The sequence below is a fragment of the Labeo rohita genome, chromosome 23 (assembly GCF_022985175.1).
Source record: "Labeo rohita strain BAU-BD-2019 chromosome 23, IGBB_LRoh.1.0, whole genome shotgun sequence".
Lineage (NCBI taxonomy): Eukaryota > Metazoa > Chordata > Actinopteri > Cypriniformes > Cyprinidae > Labeo > Labeo rohita.
Genome location: NC_066891.1, coordinates 28,273,846 through 28,297,062, shown reverse-complemented (window position 1 = coordinate 28,297,062; position 23,217 = coordinate 28,273,846). Strand labels below are relative to the sequence as shown.

General features: G+C 35.9%; 2 protein-coding genes across 3 annotated transcripts; both read left to right on the top strand.

Moving 5' to 3' along the window:
• Positions 1 to 1,311: 1,311 nt before the first annotated feature.
• On the top strand, positions 1,312 to 6,698 carry LOC127154399 (protein FAM13A). Its single transcript, XM_051095894.1, has 4 exons — positions 1,312 to 1,399; positions 3,379 to 3,541; positions 3,923 to 4,129; positions 6,550 to 6,698. The coding sequence occupies exons 1-4, from the start codon at positions 1,355 to 1,357 to the stop codon at positions 6,696 to 6,698; spliced, it is 564 nt and encodes a 187-aa protein (XP_050951851.1). The 5' UTR covers positions 1,312 to 1,354.
• zgc:113423 (uncharacterized protein LOC569178 homolog) lies at positions 5,587 to 23,214 on the top strand. Of its 2 annotated transcripts, none has more exons than XM_051097144.1 (11): positions 5,587 to 6,841; positions 8,528 to 8,649; positions 8,915 to 8,983; positions 9,096 to 9,173; positions 10,279 to 10,383; positions 10,558 to 10,918; positions 11,943 to 12,146; positions 14,881 to 15,002; positions 19,421 to 19,610; positions 22,442 to 22,645; positions 22,766 to 23,214. In XM_051097144.1, the coding sequence occupies exons 1-11, from the start codon at positions 6,829 to 6,831 to the stop codon at positions 22,903 to 22,905; spliced, it is 1,608 nt and encodes a 535-aa protein (XP_050953101.1). In that variant the 5' UTR covers positions 5,587 to 6,828; the 3' UTR covers positions 22,906 to 23,214. The 2 variants fall into 2 exon arrangements, with proteins under 2 accessions (XP_050953101.1, XP_050953102.1); XM_051097145.1 differs by having other exon boundaries at positions 6,820 to 6,841; positions 8,528 to 8,714.
• Positions 23,215 to 23,217: the final 3 nt, after the last annotated feature.

Genomic DNA, 23,217 nt, shown 5'->3' with positions numbered 1-23,217 from the left:
GCAGTGTCAAATAAATGCACTCTTTCATTTTTATGTGTGCTTATCTGTAAGTGCAAAGATGTTTTTTCTCCTCCTCTATGCAGACAGTCTAACTGCAGTATTGGAGAAAAGGGATGGATGTGCTGTTCTGGTGACAGCTCTGTGGTCAAATCCCTCACACCTGAGAAAGTTTGATCTCAGCTGGAACAAACCTCAAGACTCAGGAGCAAAGCTGCTCTCTAATCTACTGGAGAATCCACAGTGTAAACTAGAGAAACTGAAGTGAGCTTTATACATAATTGTCTACCCTTTCCGCTTTTTGTTCATTTGCACTGCCAGAGCTTCACTTTTGAACACTGATAATTATGTACAATATGAAAATGTTAAAGGGGTCATTGGATGCCCATTTTCCACAAGTTGATATGATTCTTTAGGGTCTTAATGAAAAGTCTATAATATACTTTGGTTAAAAATTCTCAATGGTTGTGTAAAACCACACCTGTTTTACCTTGTCAAAATGAGCTCTGCAAAAATCATCCCATTCTGAGGGATTGTTCCTTTAAATATAAATGAGCTCTGCTCGCCCCGCCTTCTGCTGTAGGTGAAGCTGGATCATGAATGATTTGCGCGAACATAGACACATTTATGTAGATCGGGAGGCACATTCCCTTCACAAACAAACGTAATCTACTGCATCTTCAGCGGCTCAGATGTCGGGAGTAAATGATGACCACTATGTTCATTATTACATCCAGCAACACAACACCTCAATCGCTCAATCTGAGATGTTCTTGTCTAACTTACATCCCTGCTCCGGCATCGAAACAATGGAGGTTACAACCGGACTGTTACAGCTGGTCTGAGGTAAGACACTCATGTCAATCAACTATCGTGGGAGCGGCCTCTGTCGGTGTGACTCCTTCAAAAACACACACACACACAAAAATCAATACATGTAATTTTACATTTGGATTACATTTGGATTACACGCGAGATATGTACATACACTTACATTTGAAATTCATTAACATAGAGTTATTTTTATGAAGTAAATCTTTTAAAGGGGTCATTGGATGCACGTGTGACATCACACCAACAAAGGCCGCTCCCACGATAGTTGATTGACATGACCGTCTTACCTTAGACCCGCCCTGACTGGGCTGTGAACAGTTTGACTCCGACCGCCATTGTTTTGACTCCGGTGCAGGGAAAGACAAGAATGTCTCCGATTGAGTGACTGAGGTGTTCTATTGTTGGATGTAATAATGATCATTGCAGTCATCATTTACTCCCGACATCTGAGCTGCTGAAGACACAGAGGATTAACGCTACTTTCGCTTTAGAAGGAAATGTGCCTGGCAATCTACATAAACGCATGTTCACGCGAATCATTCGTCATGCAGCTTCACCTACGTCAGAAGTGAGTATAAGGGTTTTTCTTTGCAAATTGCCTTTCTAAATATTGTTTCACTGCTTGTGGAAAATGGGCATCCAATGACCCCTTTAATATTACTGGACTGAAACCTATAAAAGATCTCACTAACCTACAGACCTAATAACCTACAGTCCATTTTATAACTGTTTAAAGTATATATCACAGTTTAAAATGCTGTTGTTAAGAAAACTGATTCCAAAATTACATATTTTCAGAGAACTCAAAGCTAAACTGATTCAGAACAAATTCATCTTACTAATGTCAGATAACTTTGATAGAAAGGTATTTAATGAATTAGGTTGAATAGCTGTCAGCTGTTAAATTTAAGTACACAATTAGATAATACCAGTTCAGGTCAACTAATTTCCAAACAATGTTTAATCTTGTTCAGTCTGTGGCATTAGCAATTAAAGAAAAAAAAACACTTAAGCAAAACATGGTCAGGTCAAAGTTTCTGAATAACTTCTGGTTCCAAATTTTTAGCAGTTTTACTGGTAGTCCACAGAATTTTTGGGTATACTATGTTACTTTATTTTGCTATCCTCACTTACATAAATGAACTATAGTGTCCTGCACCCACTAGTAAAAAAATCTCAAAAATTATATCTGGTGTCTGAATAATTTTTGTTTTGACCATATATACATATCTGTGTGGTTCTCTATGCATAGAAACCGCTGGATTCACATTCCATCATACTGTCATGAACACCTGCACATTCCATGATGTCACAATGAATACTGCTTGCACATTCAGACACACTTAGCCATATTTCAGCTAGTGCACTGTATCTTGAGTACTCTGAACAGTTTTGTCTCTTAATAACAACAAAGTTATGGGAATAATGTGCAAACTAATGTCATTGTGCTGCTGGGTAAGTACATCACCTGACCTAAATCACCAAACATTCACTGGACAACTGAGTTTCAGAAAGAAATATCCAGGTCATATTTCACCTTAAAAATGAAAGAAACTGTGTTTTGTCTATTTTAGGATCTGTTGGATACTCATCACAGTAATGCACATATGCACATTTTTCCTATACAGACATTATATGACATGATAACAAATATTACAACTGATCTATAAATACCTTACAATTTAAATATGGCAGCGGCTGTTTGTACTAAGTCTAAATAGCGATAGAGGCTATTTACACTAAGTGAAAATAGTATATTTTCTTTGTGATAGATGCTATTTACAGTACGTCCAAATAGCAATAGGTTATATTTACACTAAGTGCAAATAGCTATAGATTTTATTTACACTGTGTTAAAATAACAGGATTTTCTGCTATTTATTATACTTATTGCAAATAGAGGCAATTATCTGCACCTCAGTATTGTAGTACATTATTAAACAGTATGCAGTAATAACGTATTGAGTGTAAATTATTTTAATTCAAATTATTAAATGGATGCCACCTTTTCGGGACAATAAAGCTCTCCTTACACCTACCCTAACCCTAACCAACTTTTTATTTCCTTCGTTTTTATTGAAACTAAATGACTTTCTGATATGATATAAGATTTTAAAATGGAGAAAAAAAGTTCGCCAAAAGGTGTCGATGTCGATCGCATCGAAAAGACTACAGCACATGCGTTAACCAACTGCACCATTAGAGTATGCATCTTTTGTAGTGTCGACTACCCCAATCACGCATTCATGGGCGGAGTTAGTGTAAATAGCCTCTGCCAACAAGGCAGGCTGTTTGCACTTAGTGTATGTAAATAGACATAGAACATTTTAGCATTATATTCACGTGAAAACAAAAAGTACTGAGAATAACTTTTACAGACACAAAAATCAGTCCAAAATACTTCTTACTGTATTTCTTTTGTTTTCAGGGTGAAATATGAAAGTGATTATAGGTTTATTTTTGTCTGAGATTCACCTTATTGCTTTTTGTATCCCATTCTGAACCTCCTGTTTTCTCTAAGTCTTAACTACTCTCCCTTCTTTGCAGACTGAAAGTGAAGATTCAGACTACTATGCTCTAGCATACTACTCTATGTCATCACCCAAGCGCGTATTTGGCATCTCCCTTGAGTTTCTGAGGAGACGAGGACAAATGCGACAGGGCGTTCCTGTGGTGCTCCTACAGATGGTGGAGTTTCTAGATCAATATGGTAAGAGGAGAACAAGTATTTTTGAAAGTGTTCTTCTTGAGTTGTTACTTGAATTGTCAAATACACTCTTAAAAATAAGGGTGCTTCGCGAAGTCATAGAAACACCTTTTTTGTTTAAATGGTTCCATAAAGAACCTTTAACATCTAAAGAACCTTTCTGTTACACAAAAGGTTCTTTGTGGCGAAAGAAGGTTCTTCAGATTACAAAAAGGTAAGAAAGAGATGGTTCTTTAAAGAACCTTTGACTGAATGGTTCCTTGTGGAACCAAAAATGGTTCTTCTATGGCATCGCTTGAAGAACCTTTTAAAGCACCTTTATTTTTAAGAGTGTATATGTTGGGATAATATGTGTCATTTGCATGTGTGTGTGTTTGTGTTTAGGTCTCCATCAGAGTGAATTATTCCATGCCAGTAGATCAGAGGCACGGCGCAACGAGTTGAAGAAAAGTCTGAATCGTGGTGAATTTCAGTGTTTTCGCAGCAGTGATGCCCATGCTGTGGCCTCTCTGCTGATTCTCTTCCTGAGAGAACTGCCTTACGGACTCATCCCATGCTGGAATGCCACACGGTTCCTGAGAGTCTATACAAGTACGTTCACACTCCAGAACCTTTCTGTTATGAAGGTTCCTGCCTACACCTCCAAAACTCTGAAGCAAATCTGATCAAATCTGTTTTGATACTCCATCATACAGAAACCAAAGGGAAAGTTTTGGACCTCAAGCACGCAAAGACAGTCCTAAACAGTTTTGAACCCGAAATCTTCAATGCCCTGTGCTTGCTTATTCACTTCCTGTCACGTGTAGCTGCTCAAAGTCATGTCAACCACATGACTTCAAAGCACTTGTCTGAAGTTTTCGGACCTTGCATCTTTCAGTGAGTATTTGTGTATGCATATTACAGTGATGAACGCTTTTCAAGCATTGCTTCAGGGAAAGTATAAAGCAATTGCAAACTTTTGTGAATCATTTGTTGGTTGAGTGATTCAGAGCAGCTGTCAAACTGTCAAAGTCTTGTGATTTAAACTAGGCATGCCAGTGTCAAAACATATCGGTCAATCTCATGAGCTAGTGTCTATGTTTTTTTTTTTTTTTTCTGGTTTCAGATCAGTTCTATACATTTACATAATAAAAAGGGAGATTTGTAAGAGTTGAAGTAGTCTCTTATTGGCCCCAAAATGTAATTAAACAACATTTTATACAGAAAGTTAATATTTAATGGTATTAGATTATTTGTAAATTGTATTTAATAGATCACTTTCAATAAAACATTTGCAGTTGGTTGGTAAAAGGTGTTTTTATGCATGTTTGCTGTGAGTTTAGGTTGCATTTACAGTTTTGACCAGCATGTGGCGTTTTGAGCGCTTCAAACCAATGAGTCATTTAGCAAAAGATTCGGTTCCATTGATTCAATGTTTTGAAATGCTTCATTTTTCCCATCACTAGTATGCTGTTTGTCAAGCCTAAATTGGCTTTTTAAAATATGCCAACCATAAACAGCTCTTAAGAAAATACGCTTACATTTTCTTGCTGTGTTTGCAGTGTTTCTGACAGCCGCATCAAGCCAGTGGAACAGCAGCTGTGTATTTATCTAACACAGCAGCTAATAGACAATGTCACGTTCCTGCTTCCAAACACATACCCTCCCAAACACACCAGTTCCACACTCTCCACCGGTGACTGCCATCCGTCACCCTCTCCTGCTTCTCTGAGTGTGGATGCAGCCAAAAAGACACTATTATCAGACTTACGCTTTAGCCGTCTCTCTGTTATCTGGTGAAAGGCCAATTACAGAAGAACATTCAAAGCAGGACTGTACCACAGTTAAGAAGCACAGATCTTCTTTACACATAAAAATGACCTTCAGGATTTCAAAATAAATAAATAAATAAATAAAAAGAACATCAGTACAATGATTAATAGATTATAATCAATATTGTCCTTTAATCTTACCAAAACACTGGATAATTAGTACACAAGCCCTACTTTGATGACAGTAGGCAAAAAAATCAGAGTATATGAAAAAGAAAAAAAAAAAGAAAAGAAAAGAAAAATTTTCCAACACACACTCACAAAATATTTGGAATAATTTTATTTTAAAGAAGCATTTTATGCTCACCAATGCTGCATTTATTTGATGAAAATCAGTTAGTAAACAGAGTTAAATGTGAAATATTATTGCAATTTAAAATAACTTTTTTTCTATGTGAATATATATTAAAATCTAATTTATTATTGTGATGCAAAGCTGAATTTTCAGCATGATTACTCCAGTCTTCAGTGTCACATGATCCTTCAGAAATCATTCATGCCGATGTGCTGCTCAAGAAACATTTTTGTGCTGATTAAAATTTGTAACGTTATATGTTCAAAAGTTGTGTTGCAATGTTTTTTTCTTCAAATAAATCAATACTTTGTTCAACAAATAAATGAATCAAAAGTGACAGTAAAGACATAATATTATGCAAAATTCAAATAAATGCAGTTCTTAAAAAAAAAAAAAAAATCTAAAAAAAAAAGCACATTAGAAAGATTTCTGAATGATCTATTGTGATTGGTTCATAATATAAATTAGCTAAATAATTTAGCCTATAACCTATACAGTAAAATACAGCGTAAACCAGTTGGCAAACAAAGCATAATTACAGTCAAAATAAATTGAAACAAAAAGAAAACAAATTTAACAAAGCGTAAACGCTGTAAAAATATCAACACCTTCTTTCCAAGTCCTTGTTGTTTAGATAACTGTTGCAGATCAGATGAAAAGCTGTAGCGAGGCAGAGCTCAGTGCTTCGGCAAAGCGAATCCTCCACTGAGTGACAGTATCAGGGTGATTTTTGGTGTTGTGGTGATGTGATTGCCTCATCTGCCCTAGCGCTGAGAAAAGTAACAGATAACACGTGACTACGCCGCTCGCAGCGTTTTAATGATTTGAGCCACGGTTTAGAAGCTCGTTTGTACCTGAATAAGCACACTGATAAAGCTAAACAGTCATTTCACCGAAATACGCAGTGTATCAGAAAACGCCAGGGCACCTAAAAGCGCCGCCCATCGCCACTGTACCCGCTACTACAGCTCCTAGCTGTTTGTCAGGAGCCGCGTCAGGAACGCTTTGTAAACTGAACGCCAAGCTGCGTTCACACATGCGCAGAGAGGAATGACAGTGCAGAACGGGCGTGGTTTGAATCTAATCTAAAAATCCCATACAATAACAACAGCCAAACCGTTCCAATATCAACAACAATCGTAAATTACAATAAACACTACGCGAGTGACAGCGGCGGACCGAGCATGTCTGTACACGGTACAAGTGCATCTCTTTATGATACACATTAAACGCTTTACACCATACTGGCTCAAAATAATACATCAAAATGATGCTTTTTGGCTTATTTTTTCTTTATAATGTTTTCCTCGCGTTTTAAGTCAGAAGTAGCTTCATACTCGCTGTGCGTTTATTCATCACACCGTTCCTCATTTGATGCGAAGTGAACGATCAAGAGAGAACGAAAGTAACAAATGTCAGCGGTTTTAACGTTTGGAACGCTTTGTATTGTCTGTCTTTAACACAAAATACCACTTGCAAATTGCATTAACATTGTACTAAAAGAGAAACTATGTACACATGTAAAATCACGTCTGTTGTATTAACAGTGGCGTTCTGTAATGGTACCATAGTAAAATGATAGTATCAGAGGTTATTTTTTATTACTATGACACTGAATGCCATGTTAATATCATGGTACATGGTAATTAGTATTGCATGGAGTTACCATTGTACTCCAATGTACTTCAAAAATAATATACTACTAAACTTACTGTATAAAAGTAACAAGGTACTAAAATGTACTGGAAATAATAACACAATACTACCACAATTCAGGTACTTCATTTATAACAAGATTGTACAACAGTTTAAGTCACATTAAATTCACAATTTACACTACCTTTCAAAATTGTGTGGCCAGTAAGACGTCTCTTATGCTCAGATATCTCTTATGTGCACCGGATTGGATCAAGCATACAGTCAAAATAGCAATATTATGAAATGTTACCATTTTAAATAGCTGTTTTCTATTGTACATTTTAAAATTAAATGTAATTTATTCCTGTGATGCAAAGCTGAATTTTTAGCATCATTACTCCAGTCTTCAGTGTCACATGATCTATTAGAAATCATTCTAATATGCTGACTTGCTGCTTAAGAAACACTGAAGTACTTAACACTAAATATGAAAACAGTTGCACTTCATATTTATGTAGAAACTGTAAAACATTTTGTTTTAAATACTTTGAATCAAAAGTTCAGAATAGCAGAATATATTTGAAATCTTTGTAGCATAAATGTCTTTACTGTCACTTTAGATCAATTAAATGTATGCATCATATTAAGAAGTTACGATTTATTAACAATGATAAACTAGATGTATTTTGGAAAATATGGAAGCCTGTATTCGATCACCTAGAAATGTGATAATTTTGCTTATTTACGTTTGGTTTCTATACTGCATTATACCTTGGTAACTTTTACATTTATTTACCTAAATATTATTATCCTGTTATTGTATTTATTTATTTTTTATTTTTTTGCTCCCCCCTCTGGTGATGTTGTTACTGTGAACTAATTGGAATTTCTTTATTTTGTGCATCAGAGATATTTACTTGTAACAAGTATGCCGTACTATTGTTTTCCTTTTGGACCATGGCTCTGGAAAAACAAATGTTGTATTAAAAACGAAATAAAGTGTATATACATATAAAAAAAAAAAAAATAATAATAATTAATGCATGTATGCTGAGTAAAATTATTATTTTCTTTCAAATTTTTTTTTACTAATCTCAATTTATAAATAAGTATATGTTCAGATGACTCACAGTGGTAAAAATCAATAGAAGTCAAACCTACGCTTTATACGTCAGATTGTGTAATTGTAAGTACAGCTTTATCAAAGTAAAATAATCCACTCGTATCCACTGTTTCTGCCTCTAGTTAACTTGGAGAGGAGTGTTTTGTGCGGTTTGAAGTCTGAGGCAGAAGAGGACAGCACAGAGAGCATGGACAATGACAGCATGATGAGATCCAGAGGCCCCAGTCCCCTCAGTGACAGTATGGTAGAGTATCACACAGTACACTTTCATACTTAGTGGAGAGGAATACAACAGGGCTGCTCAGGATGGTAAGTAAACCATCTGTGGCAGTTTGGATCATCAAATATATTTACATATGAAAACAAACACAATTTATATGTTTAGTAGTCTTTTTTTCCTAACAAATTGCGTGTTTTCTTTATACAAGTCTTTTTGTTGTCTAATAAGTGGCAAGAATATCTTGATATTTGACACCATAAAATGGTAAATTCTGTTTATTTTCTCCTAGATGTCTGAGGCGAATGATGAAGTTCTTATTAATGAAGTTACACATGAAATACCACATGATTCACACGAGGTGATGGCTCTTCATAAACATATATTGGCTTCAGTATGTTGCCATAATATCTTGGTTTCTATTTTTGACCATTTTTTTGAAAATGATGTTGTTTTTGTTGTTGTGCATGAAGGCAGAGAGTGTCATTTCAACTGAGATATACGGAGCTGATTTGCAAAGAACTCTGGGAGAGATTCTTGCATACTGTCAGGTACTGATGAGGCAGTAGATCCTTCACTAAGCCCCGCCTTTAAATCAATACTGACCAATCCTATTTTAGGAATCTTTGTGTGTTGTAGCCACATTAAAGTGATAGTTCACTTAAAAATGAAAAAACTGTCATTAATTATTCATCCTCATGTCGCTCCAAATCCTTGAGATGTTTTTTGTTTTTTTTTTGCACACAAAAAGTTTTTTTGTAGCTACGTAAAATTACGGTTAAACCACTGATCTGATGTCCTTACTACTTTTCTGGGCCTTGAACGTGTCAGTTGCGTTGGTGTCTATACAGGGTCAGAGAGCTCTCGGATTTCATCAAAAATATCTTAATTTGTGTTCTGAAAATTAACGAAGATCTTACGGATTTGGAACGACATGAGGGTGAGAAATTAGTGACAGGATTTTCATTTTTGGGTGAACTACCCCTTTAAACACAAAAGAAGACATTTTGAATAATGATGGTAACCAAAAAGCTTACAGTAGCCATTGACTCACATTGTATGGGAAAAAAATACAATAGAAGTCAGTGGATACCATCATGTATTTGGCTAACATTCCTCAAAATATATTCTTTCTGAAACTTTTTCAGATTTGGAACAAGCGGAGGGTGACAGATGACAGAATTTTCATATGTTTATAGTAATCCCTATAACTATCCCTTCAGGAAGAGTTTCTCAAGTGTTTTTTTTAAATACAGCACATAAAATTCACTATTAATTCCGACCCACATCACAACAGTATCCTAACAGTTTGTGCAACTTTAAATTGGCAGTTTTATACAGCTTATATGAGCACATTTTTACTAAAATTGCTTACTCCTTTAAGATGTTCTGTAATGAGTAACAGTAATCAAGGAGGGTGGAGCTTAGTGATCGGTCAATTCTGCTTTTTTATTATTTTTTAAAATTTATTTATTCATTTATTTATTACTACAGATACAAATATTGATATTGAACATATCTATATAAACAATGTACATGTATGTGTGTGTATAGATGGATAGATAGATAAATATTGTTCTTGTTAAACATTTAAAATGTAAATTTTTTTTGCATTGAAACTCAGTATGAGATTTACAGTCATGTGTCTTTGTTCAGGTTACATATGGAGCTATTCTTAAACTTGACGAGAAGTTTGAGATGCTCCAGGCAAAAGTAGCAAGCATCCAGACCAGTCATCAGAATCCAGCTGTCCACTCTCAGGTAAAAATAACACATTTTATTTATACACCACTGATATATTACAATGTGAATAATGAGTATATTTTGTTTACGATTGACAGTTACATTTGATGGAGATTTCTCTGTATGTATATTAACACTCATATACAATTTTTACCATAAATTAACTTCTTTACTTACTTCCTCTCATTTTAGAGGACATATTTGTCATCCAGCTACAGAGAGAGCTGCCAGGGCAAGTCTGAAAGCTTCATCAGTTCTGAGGCGTCTATGCCCCACCTCGTTCATATTTCCTCTACATCTCCTCTTCCATCTGTGGAGAGCAGGAAACCTCCCACGCTCTCCCCCGGACCAGAGGTGCCCAGCCCTCCTCGACTTGTTATCCAGAGCCAGTCCCACATCTCGGTTAAGGCCACAGTGCCAAGCCACACAACACAAGAGTCTTTCAGCAGGAATAAAATGAGTCTAATGCAGCATCTTGAGAGAGCGAAGAGACCAGCTGAAGTAAGCTCAGAGATCAGTGACGCAGCTTCATCTGCAGATCTGCTGAAGACCAGTAAGAGAATACTATTACAGTTAAATATCTAAACATCCTCAAAACAAGAGAAATTTACTTGGGAAGAACAATTGCATTACATCCTAAACTATATATTTAAATTTAAATAAATAGTTCACACAAAAATTACAATTTGTTGAAAAATTAAGGCTATTTAAGATGTAGATGAGTTTGTTTCTTCATCAGAACAATTTAGAGAAATTTAGCATTCCTTTACTTGCTCACCAATGGATCCTCTGCAGTGAATGGGTGCCGTCAGAATGAGAGTCCAAACAGCTGATAAAAAACATCACAATAACACACAAGTAATCCGCACCACTCCAGTCCATCAATTAACATCTTGAGAAGTGAAAAGCTGTGTGTTCGTAAGAAACTAATCCATCATTAAGGTGTTTTAACTTCAAACCATTGCGTCTGGACAAAATATGAGTCCATAATTCATAATAACATTTCCTCAAGTGAAAAGTTCCTCATCTGTTTTCCCTCTCACATCAAAATCCACTCACATGTTTGTCTAGAACGGTTTTAGTCTAGTTTTTGCTTGCAAACAATGCTTGATCTGTGCATATTTCTCTCCTGATTCAGACAAGATGACATTTTTACAGAAGGAAGCAATATTATTGATGAAGGACTTGTATTTAGCCAGAAACAACAGTTTGAAGTTAAAAAGTCTTAATGGATTTGTTTCTTAGAAACACACAGCTTTTCACTTCACAAGATGTTAACTGATGGACTGGAGTGGTGTGGATTATTGTGATGTTTTTATCAGCTGTTTGGACTCTCATTCTGACGGCACCCATTCACTACAGAGGATCCATTGGTGAGCAAGTGATGTAATGCTACATTTAACCTACATCTTGGATGGCCTGAGGGTGAGTACATTTTCAGCTACTTTTTCTTTTCGGGTGAACTGGTACTGTAAGACCAAGCTTCACTCAATTTATAGAGAACGATTTCATGCCAGAACAATTATCAATGCAGCAATATTTTATATTAATGCTGACATTTGTTCCTGCTTCTGTAGGTTGTCTGGGCAGCTCTGACAGGAAGGTGTTCCTTTCAAACTGTATCCTACAGAGGGCTGGTAAAATGGCACGACCCAGTGCGGCCGTGCGGTACCTGTCAAGAAACATCTTCACAGCGGAGGAACTCTCTCAAAGCAGCACCACTGGAAACACAAAGAGACGCCTAAAGAGACTCGACCCAAACAAGATCAATGCCATCAGAGGTGAGCTGGATGAGTATTTGAGAAATGGATCTTTCTTTGTATGATCTATATTCTTGTTGTTTCTACACATAAAAAAATGATACATTTAACAAACATTAAGCTTTTCTCATGAATTGACTTTTGCTGAGACATTTTTGAAATAAGCTATTTACCCTAGTAAAAAGTAATTTATTTAAAATGCATTTATTTTATACTAAGTATAGATAAAGTCTATTAACATATTTACTGACATATCGCTTGAGACTTACTGATATAAAAATTGTAATTAAACATTATTTGGAGTACTACTTGTGCACAAAGCACATTTCTTAATATTAAGCCTAAAATGTGTTTTATTGCCACGATTGATGAGGATTGTATGATCTTTGTACTTTGACTTAAAGTGTACCTGAAGTATACTTGCCAGGGTTTCCGTGAATTAAGGCCTTAAAAAAAACTTAAATCACAACAGCAAGTCTTAAATTCATATGATCATGGCTTTAATTTTCATAAGGGGATTGTTTCCTCATGTGTTATTTTGAAGTGAAGCGAAAGCATAATTTCTGTGCTACATGGCTTAGGTGACTCAATATTCATTAAACAATACGTGGTAGATGTCAGTATGTGCTGCTTCGTCTGTCAGTCACCCGGAAAAAAAATTGTCATTTTGATTTTTTTATAGTAGTAAAAATCATTTAGTTCAGTTAGAGAACAGACAATGCAATTAAAACTGAACGCAGCTGCTCAATGCAGTGTGCCGAAGGACAGCCGCATCACAGATCACATTTCATTTATCACCTGAAGAGAGTGAGTCAAGCTGACTAACAAGAAGAGAGAGCTGAGAAAGACAAGACTATGGCAGAAGAGTTTCAAAACGAAAAGCAAAAGCGCCTGTTTTAAAATTATTTGGGATTTTGAAAAGCCTGTCGACTTTGCCATTTATCTAAGATGATAGTGGAAGTTTCATATTTATTTGGTTCCACAGTTTTTGCTGATTTCTATTTATTTAAACTTTTTTTTTTTTAAACATACATTACATCAAGGTGTATGCCGTGCTTCCAAGCTTTCTTATTTGTTTTGCTAATAAACGTTACTTATTAATTTGGTTACACAGGGTTTACTGATTTTCAGTTTTGTATACCTATTTAAACCTTGTGCAAGTTATTATTTTATATTAGGGGCATTAGGGGTGTAACGATACATGTATTCGCACTGAACCGTCTAAGACGTCTCGGTTCGGTTCATGAGGCCTTACAACGAATACAGGCAATTCACCCTCAATCCAGAAGGGGGCGCCGCAGTAATGCAACTCTGCTTGATAACCACCGGCAGACGAACAGCAAATACCGTGACACAGTGAGGTGGGTGCGCTGATGTCTGGTTAACTGTGTTTTATTTTGATAAAAGTACCAACTGCGCTGTCAAGTTAGCAATGCTAGAAGCCTGGAACTGATATGTTTTGTGTTTGTGTGCGCCGGCGCGATTACTTCAGCTTTCCTCATAACAGCAAAATCAACTTAAACAAAAAACAAATAGAATGTCGCTTTCTGCTATTTGAGTTTCCTTTCTGTCACAAAACTGAACTGAAACTCAGCAAATACAGGCTACATTACATATTTTTTTTTCCCCTTGTCTATCAGTTAACTAAATGAAATATACTTCAAGTATTTATTCCTTGTATGTATACATGTACTGCAGATTTTATAACCTATATATGATATTAATTTTATATAATATTAGTATAGTATTTTCTCATATAGGTGCATGGAAAAAAATGTAATTTATACTACTGTCTGTTTAAAATAAATGAAAAGAAACCTAGCATAGTAGAATTTTTTTTTTTTCTGTTGCACCCAAATCGTACTGAACCGCGACCCTCAAACCAAGGTATGTATCCAACTGTGACATCTGTGTACCGTTACACCCCTATCAGGCATATAACATGGTGTAATTTTATCCGTTTTGTTAATAAAAATTTGTTACGTCACTTTAAAGGCGCTAATTTAAAAGTGAAAGTAAAACGTGCACAATGCTTTTACAAGCTACTTAAAACCGAAGTAAAGAAAAGAGGAAAACCTCAAACGAACTAAAAACAAACAACTGCTTGATGCCGAATTGCCGCTAATTTGAAAGTGAAAGTAAAATGTGTACAGCGCTTTTACCGAAGGAAAGCGAGGAAAAGAGGGACAACTGAAACAAGCTAAAAACAAACAATTTGAATTTCTGCTAATTTGAAAGTGAAAGTAAAATTCAAACTATACTTAGAGAACATATTGCTGTATTGTTTTCCCTTCGATATTTTTTCCCCTTAAATTTTCTATAGTTGGTCTTAAAAAGGTCTTAATGTCTTCAATTTACCCAATTTATAAAACCTGTAGAAACCCTTGCAATAGTTCCACTTTAGTACAATCAAATATACTTAAGTGTATCTTTAGGTGGATTTCAGCACTGCTTCTGCACAATTAAACTGCATTAAGCACAAAACTAGTTGTTCCAATTTAGCAGACTTTAAATATACCAGTTTAGTATACTAAGAGTACAATTGCAGGGTATTTTTATTAAGTACTGTACATAATATGTAAACGTATTTGTAGTAAACTTAGCATGAAATAAATGGATATTAAATACATTTTAGTATATTTATTTTTTACTAGGGTAATTAACTTCTGTGCCAGTGATTTTTGATTTTCTAATTTAAGACACGTACATCTTAACAATTAAGTCACTAGTTTTAACAATGTGTGGATCTCCACAGAGTGGGCAGTAAAAAGATATCCAAAATTTGACCTTCGGGAGAAAGGCAAAGACTGGAAAATGTGTCTATCTGTAATCAACTCAACGGCCCGCTACTATCGGTTCATGGACAAGACACGGAAGGTGAGAATAAAAGTAACACTTATGCAATGTCAGTAAAAATGGTTTGTCACAACATCAGATAACTTTTCACCAATATCAGAACCACTCAGTCAACTTTTTTTTATTAAAACCATTTGACAACTGCAGCACTTCCACTACATTGGCAAATATGGTTATTTGCACCTTGTTGCAATGCAAAGTTAATTGTCAGCCACAGTTATATTTAACTATCATTAATTATTGTTTTTTCAAGTAGAAGTGTTGTCTATGAAGTAAAAGTGTTGGTGGTACCTTGCATTTCAGTGTGACAGCAGTGTGTGATACACTGTTCATCAAAGAGGGTGTTTACAGAACACAGGGTGGGCTGAAAATGCAAACATGTTTCAAAGTGCCTTTGAAAACAATACAGTTATTGTCTCTGTAAACTACAAAAAATGTGAATTTGTGAAAAAGGTCGTGTCATGAGCTGCATATTACATGTTCAGTCTATCCACCTTTTTCTTCAACGCAGAAGTCAGTCTATAGGTGAGACTTCCAATTCATTATCCACTATAGGGAAATAACGACGTGCAGTAAACGATAAAACTGATTCTACAGTCCAGTGTGTTCATATTTAAGATAATACATTAACATATCATGGTAAGACACACCAATTTTCAATATCAAGCAGCAAAGTGAGCTGATTTGTACAGCTAAAAATAGCTGGACGCAGATGTGACCAGAAGCCAGACCCATACCATTTTCAAATGGCTGAACCCATTACGGAAAGAAAAAGGTGGATATGTATGCATGTGCACAGGCATGTAGTGTTTCTTTAGAAGGTGATATCGCCAACTACTGGTCTGCCATGAATAATACAGTGGTTTTTGTCATTTTCTCAGATACATTTGAACAGGGGTCATTTTGTCAAAATACATAAAACTTTTTTTTTTTAGAAACTTTTAACATTTTTAGGAAACACCCTAAAACTAAATGTTTCTCATTTCTGTATGAGCTCAGTATAGTATCATCTCATATTAAAGGAGAAGTCCACTTCCAGAACAAAAATTTACAGATAATGTACTCACCCCCTTGTCATCCAAGATGTTCACGTCTTTTTTTCTTCAGTCGTAAACTGTTTTTTTGAGGAAAACATTTCAGCATGTTTCTCCATATGATGGACTGATATGGTGCCCCGGGTTTGAACTTCCAAAATGCAGTTTAAATGCGGCTTCAAACGATCCCAAATGCAGTTGTAAACGATCCCAGGCGAGGAAGAAGGGTCTTATTTTAGTTAGAAAAATGCATTTTAAATACTTTTTAATCTCAAATGCTCGTCTTGCCTTTCTCTCCCTGAACTCTGTGTATTCTGACTCAAGACAGTTAGGGTATGTCAAAAAACTCCAATCGTATTTTCTCCCTCAACTTCAAAAATCATTTCAAAATCATCCTACGTCACTGCAGAAGTACCGACACAGTGTTTGCAAAGTGAACATGCAAAGAAGATCAAGCACCCTCAACAAAAAAGGTAAAACAGCGATATAGGGCGATTTTGAAGTTTAGGGAGAACATGAGATGGGAGTTTTTCAACATACCTCAACTGTCATGAACCGGAAAAAACAGTTCAGGGAGAGGAAGACAAGACGAGCGTATGACATTAAAAAGTATATAAATTTTACTATTTTTATAACCAAATAACCAATCGTTTCACTAGATAAGACCCTTCTTCCTCAGCTGGGATCATTTACAACCACATTTAGGATAGTTGAAGCCGCATTTTGGAAGTTCAAACTTGGTACAGCATAGAAGTCCACGATAATTTCTTTACGACAGAAGAAAGAAAGACATGAAAATCTTGGATGACAAGGAAGTGAGTACATTATCTGTAAATATTTGTTCTGGAAGTGAACTTCTCCTTTAATTAAGATTTATTTTCCCTAATACACATTTTAATTTAAAGGGGTCATCAGATGCAAAGTTCACTTTTACATGTTGTTTGAACATTAATGTGTGTTGGCAGTGTATGTACAAATCTACCCTATAATGATAAAAATCCATGCAGTGGTTTTTAATTAATCTGTAAAAATAATATCCCCACAGAGGCCGCTCCCACGATAGATGATTAACATGAGCGTCTTACCTCAGATCAGCTGTAAACAGTCCGACCTCCATTGTTTTGATGCCAGAGCAGGGATGTAAGTTAGACAAGAATATCTCAGATTGAGCGATTGAGGTGTTGTGTTGCTGGATGTAATAATGAACATAGTGGTCGTCATTTACTCCCGACATCTGAGCCGCTGAAGATGCAGTGGATTACGTTTGTTTGTGAAGGGAATGCGCCTCCCGATCTACATAAATGCATCTATGTTCGCGCAAATGATTCGTGATCCAGCTTCACCTACAGCAGAAGTGAGTATAAGGGTTTTTTTTGTGAATCTTTGCGATCGCCTTTCCTAATAATGTACTAGTTAGCAAGTTTAGCGGTTAAACGCGGCTAAAGTAAACAGGCTCGTCCCTCCACAGAGAGAAGAGAGGGGCGGGGCGAGCAGAGCTCATTAACATTTAAAGCAACCTCGACTAGAACAGGATGATTTTTGCAGAGCTTATTTTGGCAAGGTAAAAAAGGTGTTATTTATGTAAGGGATTACAGGTCAATTTAGCTCAAAGGGAATCATTTAAGATTGAACAGAATCTCCGTTTTACAGCGGATCAATGAATCGGCCAGTGATTCACTGAGTGAGCCATATAACATCAACTCTGTATTGGATACTAATATCCAAAATATAGTGAAAACACTATTTATTAGCATGGTAACAAGGTCGGCAGTTTAAGACATTAATTTATAAGCACAAAACACAAGATACTTCTCTTTTCAATATGAATAAGAATTTATTGGATAAACCTAAGACATATAAACTAATCTAACACTTAGGCGCGCATTCACACATTCATAGAAGTTGCAGAAAGAGAGAAAATGAGGAAAGAATGAGTTTAGAAGAGTGAAAATATAAAATCCCAAGCTTATAGCAATATATGCAATTGCTTAGACCTGAACAACCATCAATCATTTAATTAACCCCCGCGTTGAGTTTCTCAATGAGGTTATTAAACTTTATATCAAATGCACCAGTTCAGCTGAATCTGGAGGTTTGTACTTGCGTTCACTTTGATGACGTCCTTGCAGAAAGGGGGCTTCCCAAGGTTGCTGATTGGCTGGAAGTTCGTGGTCGTTCGAAGTGATGTCTTGGCCGTTGGCTGGAGGATGGAGGCGTGTACGCTGGTAAAATCTTGAGCTGGGCATGAAGTCGGAGACACAGCTTAGCGGCAAAACTTAACTTAGAACACGAAGCTCTCAACGGAAAGGAAAATGATTAAAGTAAAAGAAGGAAATGTGAAGGCCTCCTCATGTTTTAAAGGAGTGGCTGGTGTGCCAAAATGGTGTCTTGACCAATTAGAAGTTGTTATATGATATATGTTTTTCCTCCCAAAACATATATCAGCATGTTATCTTATCAGTCACATGGTCAGAATTTTCCCACTCTTGCAGAGTATAATTTGGCTATGATTTTTATAACATGAATACAATGCATTTGACAAAGAATTGATCGGTGGAAATGTTCAAAGCATAAATTTTCAAACTCATACATACCAAACACGAATATAAACCCTTAAGCTATTGAATAGTTATGAAAAGGACATATACAACGAGTGATTAGAACATAATAGACAAATGTGTGGGTAACATACATAGTAGGGAGTTATGCAATGGTCTGATGTTCATTTATAAGTCCTTTTAAGCATAATTTTTGTGCATATTTAGGTAAAAAGGACAGTCTCTCTGTCATTCTGTGAACTAAGGGCACCTTCTGAGGAACGAAAGAATTCTGAAGGAATTTCAGTCTGGTTCTTGTCTTGGGTGGGGGAGCACCACCCAACAAAGTTTCCTCATGTGATGGTCCTGATGTGCTGTATCTTTGACCAGTGGTCTTGGGTTTCTTGCCCCAAAATTGACAATCTCCCTTGTAAGTTGGGATTATCAATAATTGTGTTCTTTTGTTTTAATGTTGCAAGTTGTTCAAAGCTGTGAGTAAGTTGGTTGGTTAGACTTAGTTCAGGCTGGCTGGCGCCAGGGTATCCTGGACAGATTTATGACGTGGTCTGGTTAGCCTGGGCCTCTTTGTGGAATTTGGCTCTTTGGTTTCAACCAAATGTTCTGATCGGATCTTCAGTTTGTCTGATTTGCTCTGATACCCTACATTTACACTACCATTAAGAAATTTTAACCAAAGCATGTTACAGACTTTTAATTAAGACCCTAAAGAATCATATCAACTTCCGATGACCCCTTTAAAAATGTTAAAAAGCATAGTTAATGTTATCAAATACCATAAGTCATTCAAGATTTTTCTTGTAACAGTCTTTTTGTAAGCAAAAGTTAACACATTATGTTTTATTTATAGCTGAAGGTGAAGGAAAAGGCAAGACTTGAGAACACAACAGAATCAGTACCTACAGCTGTTACATGTACAGCAGCTGCAGAGATTGATGTTGAACTGTCTGACAGCGACACGGAGCAGAAACAGCCGGAAATGCTGATAAGCCACATCACAGAAGATATTGACACGCCCACTGACTGGGAATCCAACAGCGGTCAGTACCGACTGAAATATCACTTCTGTGAATGAGGTCAAAAAGTCACAAATTTGCTTGATTGACCTCTTTTTAAAAAATAAAATTGCATGTTTGCCAATAGATATTTTACAATGACATTAATACATTAATGATGGACTTTAGTAGGGATGTAACGGTATTGCCAATATCAAGGTATCGCAATTATCGTTGTCTTGATATTACCATAATCACATGACGATATTAAACGATAAGTCTTCTGGGCAAAAAGTTTTTAAAATATATTTAAGCTTCCTATTCTTACATAAAAAGTCTTTAAACTGTTTTGGGCCATTATGCTTTGGCACAGTATCTGTCAAACGAACTAAAACAGAAAGCACAATATCGTGTCTACACTGGACGCGACAAAGCAACCGTTGCAAATCATTTGAACTTTGTGTGAGCACAACATAAATGGAATGCAGTAGCAGTTTACTGTCAGGGATTATCGTTTCGCACTGCACCACATCCAATGTAGACAGCATCAATGATTACGTTTTCACATTTTCACTGAAGCTGGAGTTTCCATCAAAATAAAAGTAAGGCTGGGAATCGATTCCAAAAAGAATTGATTCCTCGAATCTGAAGCTTTGGGAATCGACACTCGATTCCGTCAGGGGGAGTCGACTCCCCATTCAGAGCCGTTTTCAGTTCAACAAACCTTATATATGGGCACCTCAAATGAATGGCTGCATCATACAAAGGCTGCATATCTCGGCTGCTGTCATCAAATGTCGCTGAACATCAATTCACAAAAATAATCTGAATAAAGAGTCAGTACTGAAAACATGAGGATGCAGCCTTCCGTTAAGCACTTATTAATTTGCTTCTTGCTCGCTTGTAGATTAGAAGTCTGATTCGTTTCCACGAAAGGGTTCTTTCGGATAGATCGTATTAATGAACCAATTAAAAAATGATTCAGAAGTTATTTTACGGTGGAACTGGCTCATATAGTCCACATTAGCGCTGCACAACAGAGTAGATCATGACGTGATCGAGGGTCATGATCCTATTTCCATCAATTTATATAAAATGCTATTTTTAACCTTTCTATAAGCCTATGATAATGAAAGAAAGCACAGAGAGCACAGATAAATGGCCGAGAGCACGTCTGACTGACAGATAAACCACAAGCTCTTATATCAATGTTGTTGTTAATGTTCTAGTTATTTTGTTTCAATGTACAGTTTGTTAATTGTGTGCAACGCATACGGTTGAAGTACGGTTGAAGTACATCATTCAGCTGAACTATACACGTCTTGTTTCATTCATGCACACTGTAAAAAACAATTTGTTGAATCAACTTAAAATAATTTGTAACCTGGCTGCCTTAAAATTTTAAGTTCAGTCAACTCCAAAAAAGTTTATTCAACTTGAAATGTTAAATTATACTAAGTGACAACTTAGATATTTGAGTTGAATCAACTTAAAATTTTAAGGCAGCTGGGTTACTTACCCATCTGTTAAGTTTAGCAAACACAAATATATAAGTTGTTACTTAGTACAACTTAACATTTCAAGTTGAATAAACATTTTAGTTGACTGAACTTAAAATTTTAAGGCAGCAGGGTAACACATTATTTTAAGCTGACTCAACAAACTGTGTTTTTTATTTTTTACAGTGCAATAGAAGCATGTACACTGCTGAGCTGTGGGCTATGACTAATTTCATGGGCAATGCAGATAAAAATAATGTAAATACAGAAATGTGTCAATTTTTAAAAACAAAGCTTCATATTAAGAAAAGGTTACATTCTAAGACTTTTATATCCTACAGTCATGGCGAAATTCGGTTCCTCCAATCTAAAATAGAATCAAAAAAGAATCCAAAACAAAAGTGAGGAATCGATTCTTGGAATTGAATCCCATTGGGATTCAGAATCGAACTCGATTCCAAAATTTTCTGAATCGAATAGCCCTAAATAAAAGCTCTACTGCCATTTGAGTCAAAATAAAAGCTTAAAAGTGCAGTATGAATTAGTGACAACTAAATGGGTAACGGTTTAAATGGGTTATAATGTTATTGCAGTCCAAATTCAAAAGTATCTCTTTCAGTTGTACAACTTAGGAAAGAAGTATTGCAATTTCCCTACTGTAGTGTAAAGCAAAAATAATATACCTACTATTTTACAGTGCAATTGTTTTACAATATATCGCTATTACTGTTTTTGTTATTACTATTATTATATTTTATTTTGTTTGACTTCTAAAACACCAGTGTGAATGTAATTTACAGTAGACTGAGACAGTGTATCACAACTAAAAAAAAGGAGTTCCTACATACAAGCAACTCACTTAAGTTTTCTTAGTTATGAACATGAGTTGGAGCTCTTAATTTTGAACTCTCAGAGTGCATTAGATAGAAGAATTTAACTTATTTATTTTTTTAAATATGGCAATAAATATTGTATTGTGGTACTGTGATACTTCATATCGTGACATTATTGTATCGTGATATTTTGATATTGTTACATCCCTGTTCTTTAGTAAAATGAATGGGTAAATATGAAGCAAAACTGAAATTAATGTTATTTAATTTTAGGGAGACAGTTGGTCTCCTGTAGAATTTAGCTCCAACCCCAATTAAACACTCGTATCAGCTAATCAAGATCTTACTAGGCATACTAGAAACTTCCAGGCAGGTGTGTTGAGGCAAGTTGGAGTTCAACTCTACAGGACTGAGTTTGTTAACCCCTGTTAGCGTTCATATATCATCGACAAAATAATTGCAAATATGTTGTAAATATTTAACCCTACTACTTTGGATCCGTCCTGAAACTGTATTTACTGATGTCTTATTCCTTGTTTTTCAGTGTATCTTGGCCCCCCTCATCGGGATGTGAAGGTTCCTGAGTTTGCCTTATCCGCAGCACATCTGCGAACACGTCCTGAGCTCATCGCTCGATACCTCATTAAGTTTATTTTCCCAGAGGACGTGCTGGTACGCAGTAACGTGTATGGTGGGGTCCGGCGCGGCATTCAAGCTCTCGACCACAACAAGATCTCTGCGCTCCGAGGTGAAATTTTTTATCAAATGTAGTTGGCTGCTTTTTTAAAATGGTAGCAAACTGGATACCCACCGGTGGAAAAGACTTATTTTAAATAAGGACTAATACTATGTTCCCAATCTTCTCCAGAGCACCTGTTGGAGCGTTTTCCCTGGATGAAGCTGGAGGAAGATGGAAGCGACTGGAAGGTTTGCGTTGGCGCAATAAACAGTACCATCCGCAAGTTTCGATATGAGCGCAAGATGGGCATAAAGAGAGGGATACGCTAGCACTGAGTATCCAAACAAAAACTGCCCAATGACTTTTGTCATTGTAGACAGTGACTTTTTGTTTTAATAAATGCTGTCTGTAGCAGTTTCTAGTTGTTTTTGTAGAATGTGTGACTAGTGTTTAATTTATAATTTATACTGCTTCATACTTTGATAATATTTATAATTTTCAATGGGAAGTCTGAAAAAACTTTATTTGGCAATATAAAATGTACATTAATATATAGATGTTTAAACAAAAATGGTTAATATATGAATTTATTACAGAACAAAAGAATTGTTAATATATTACATTCAAAACCCTTCTTTTCA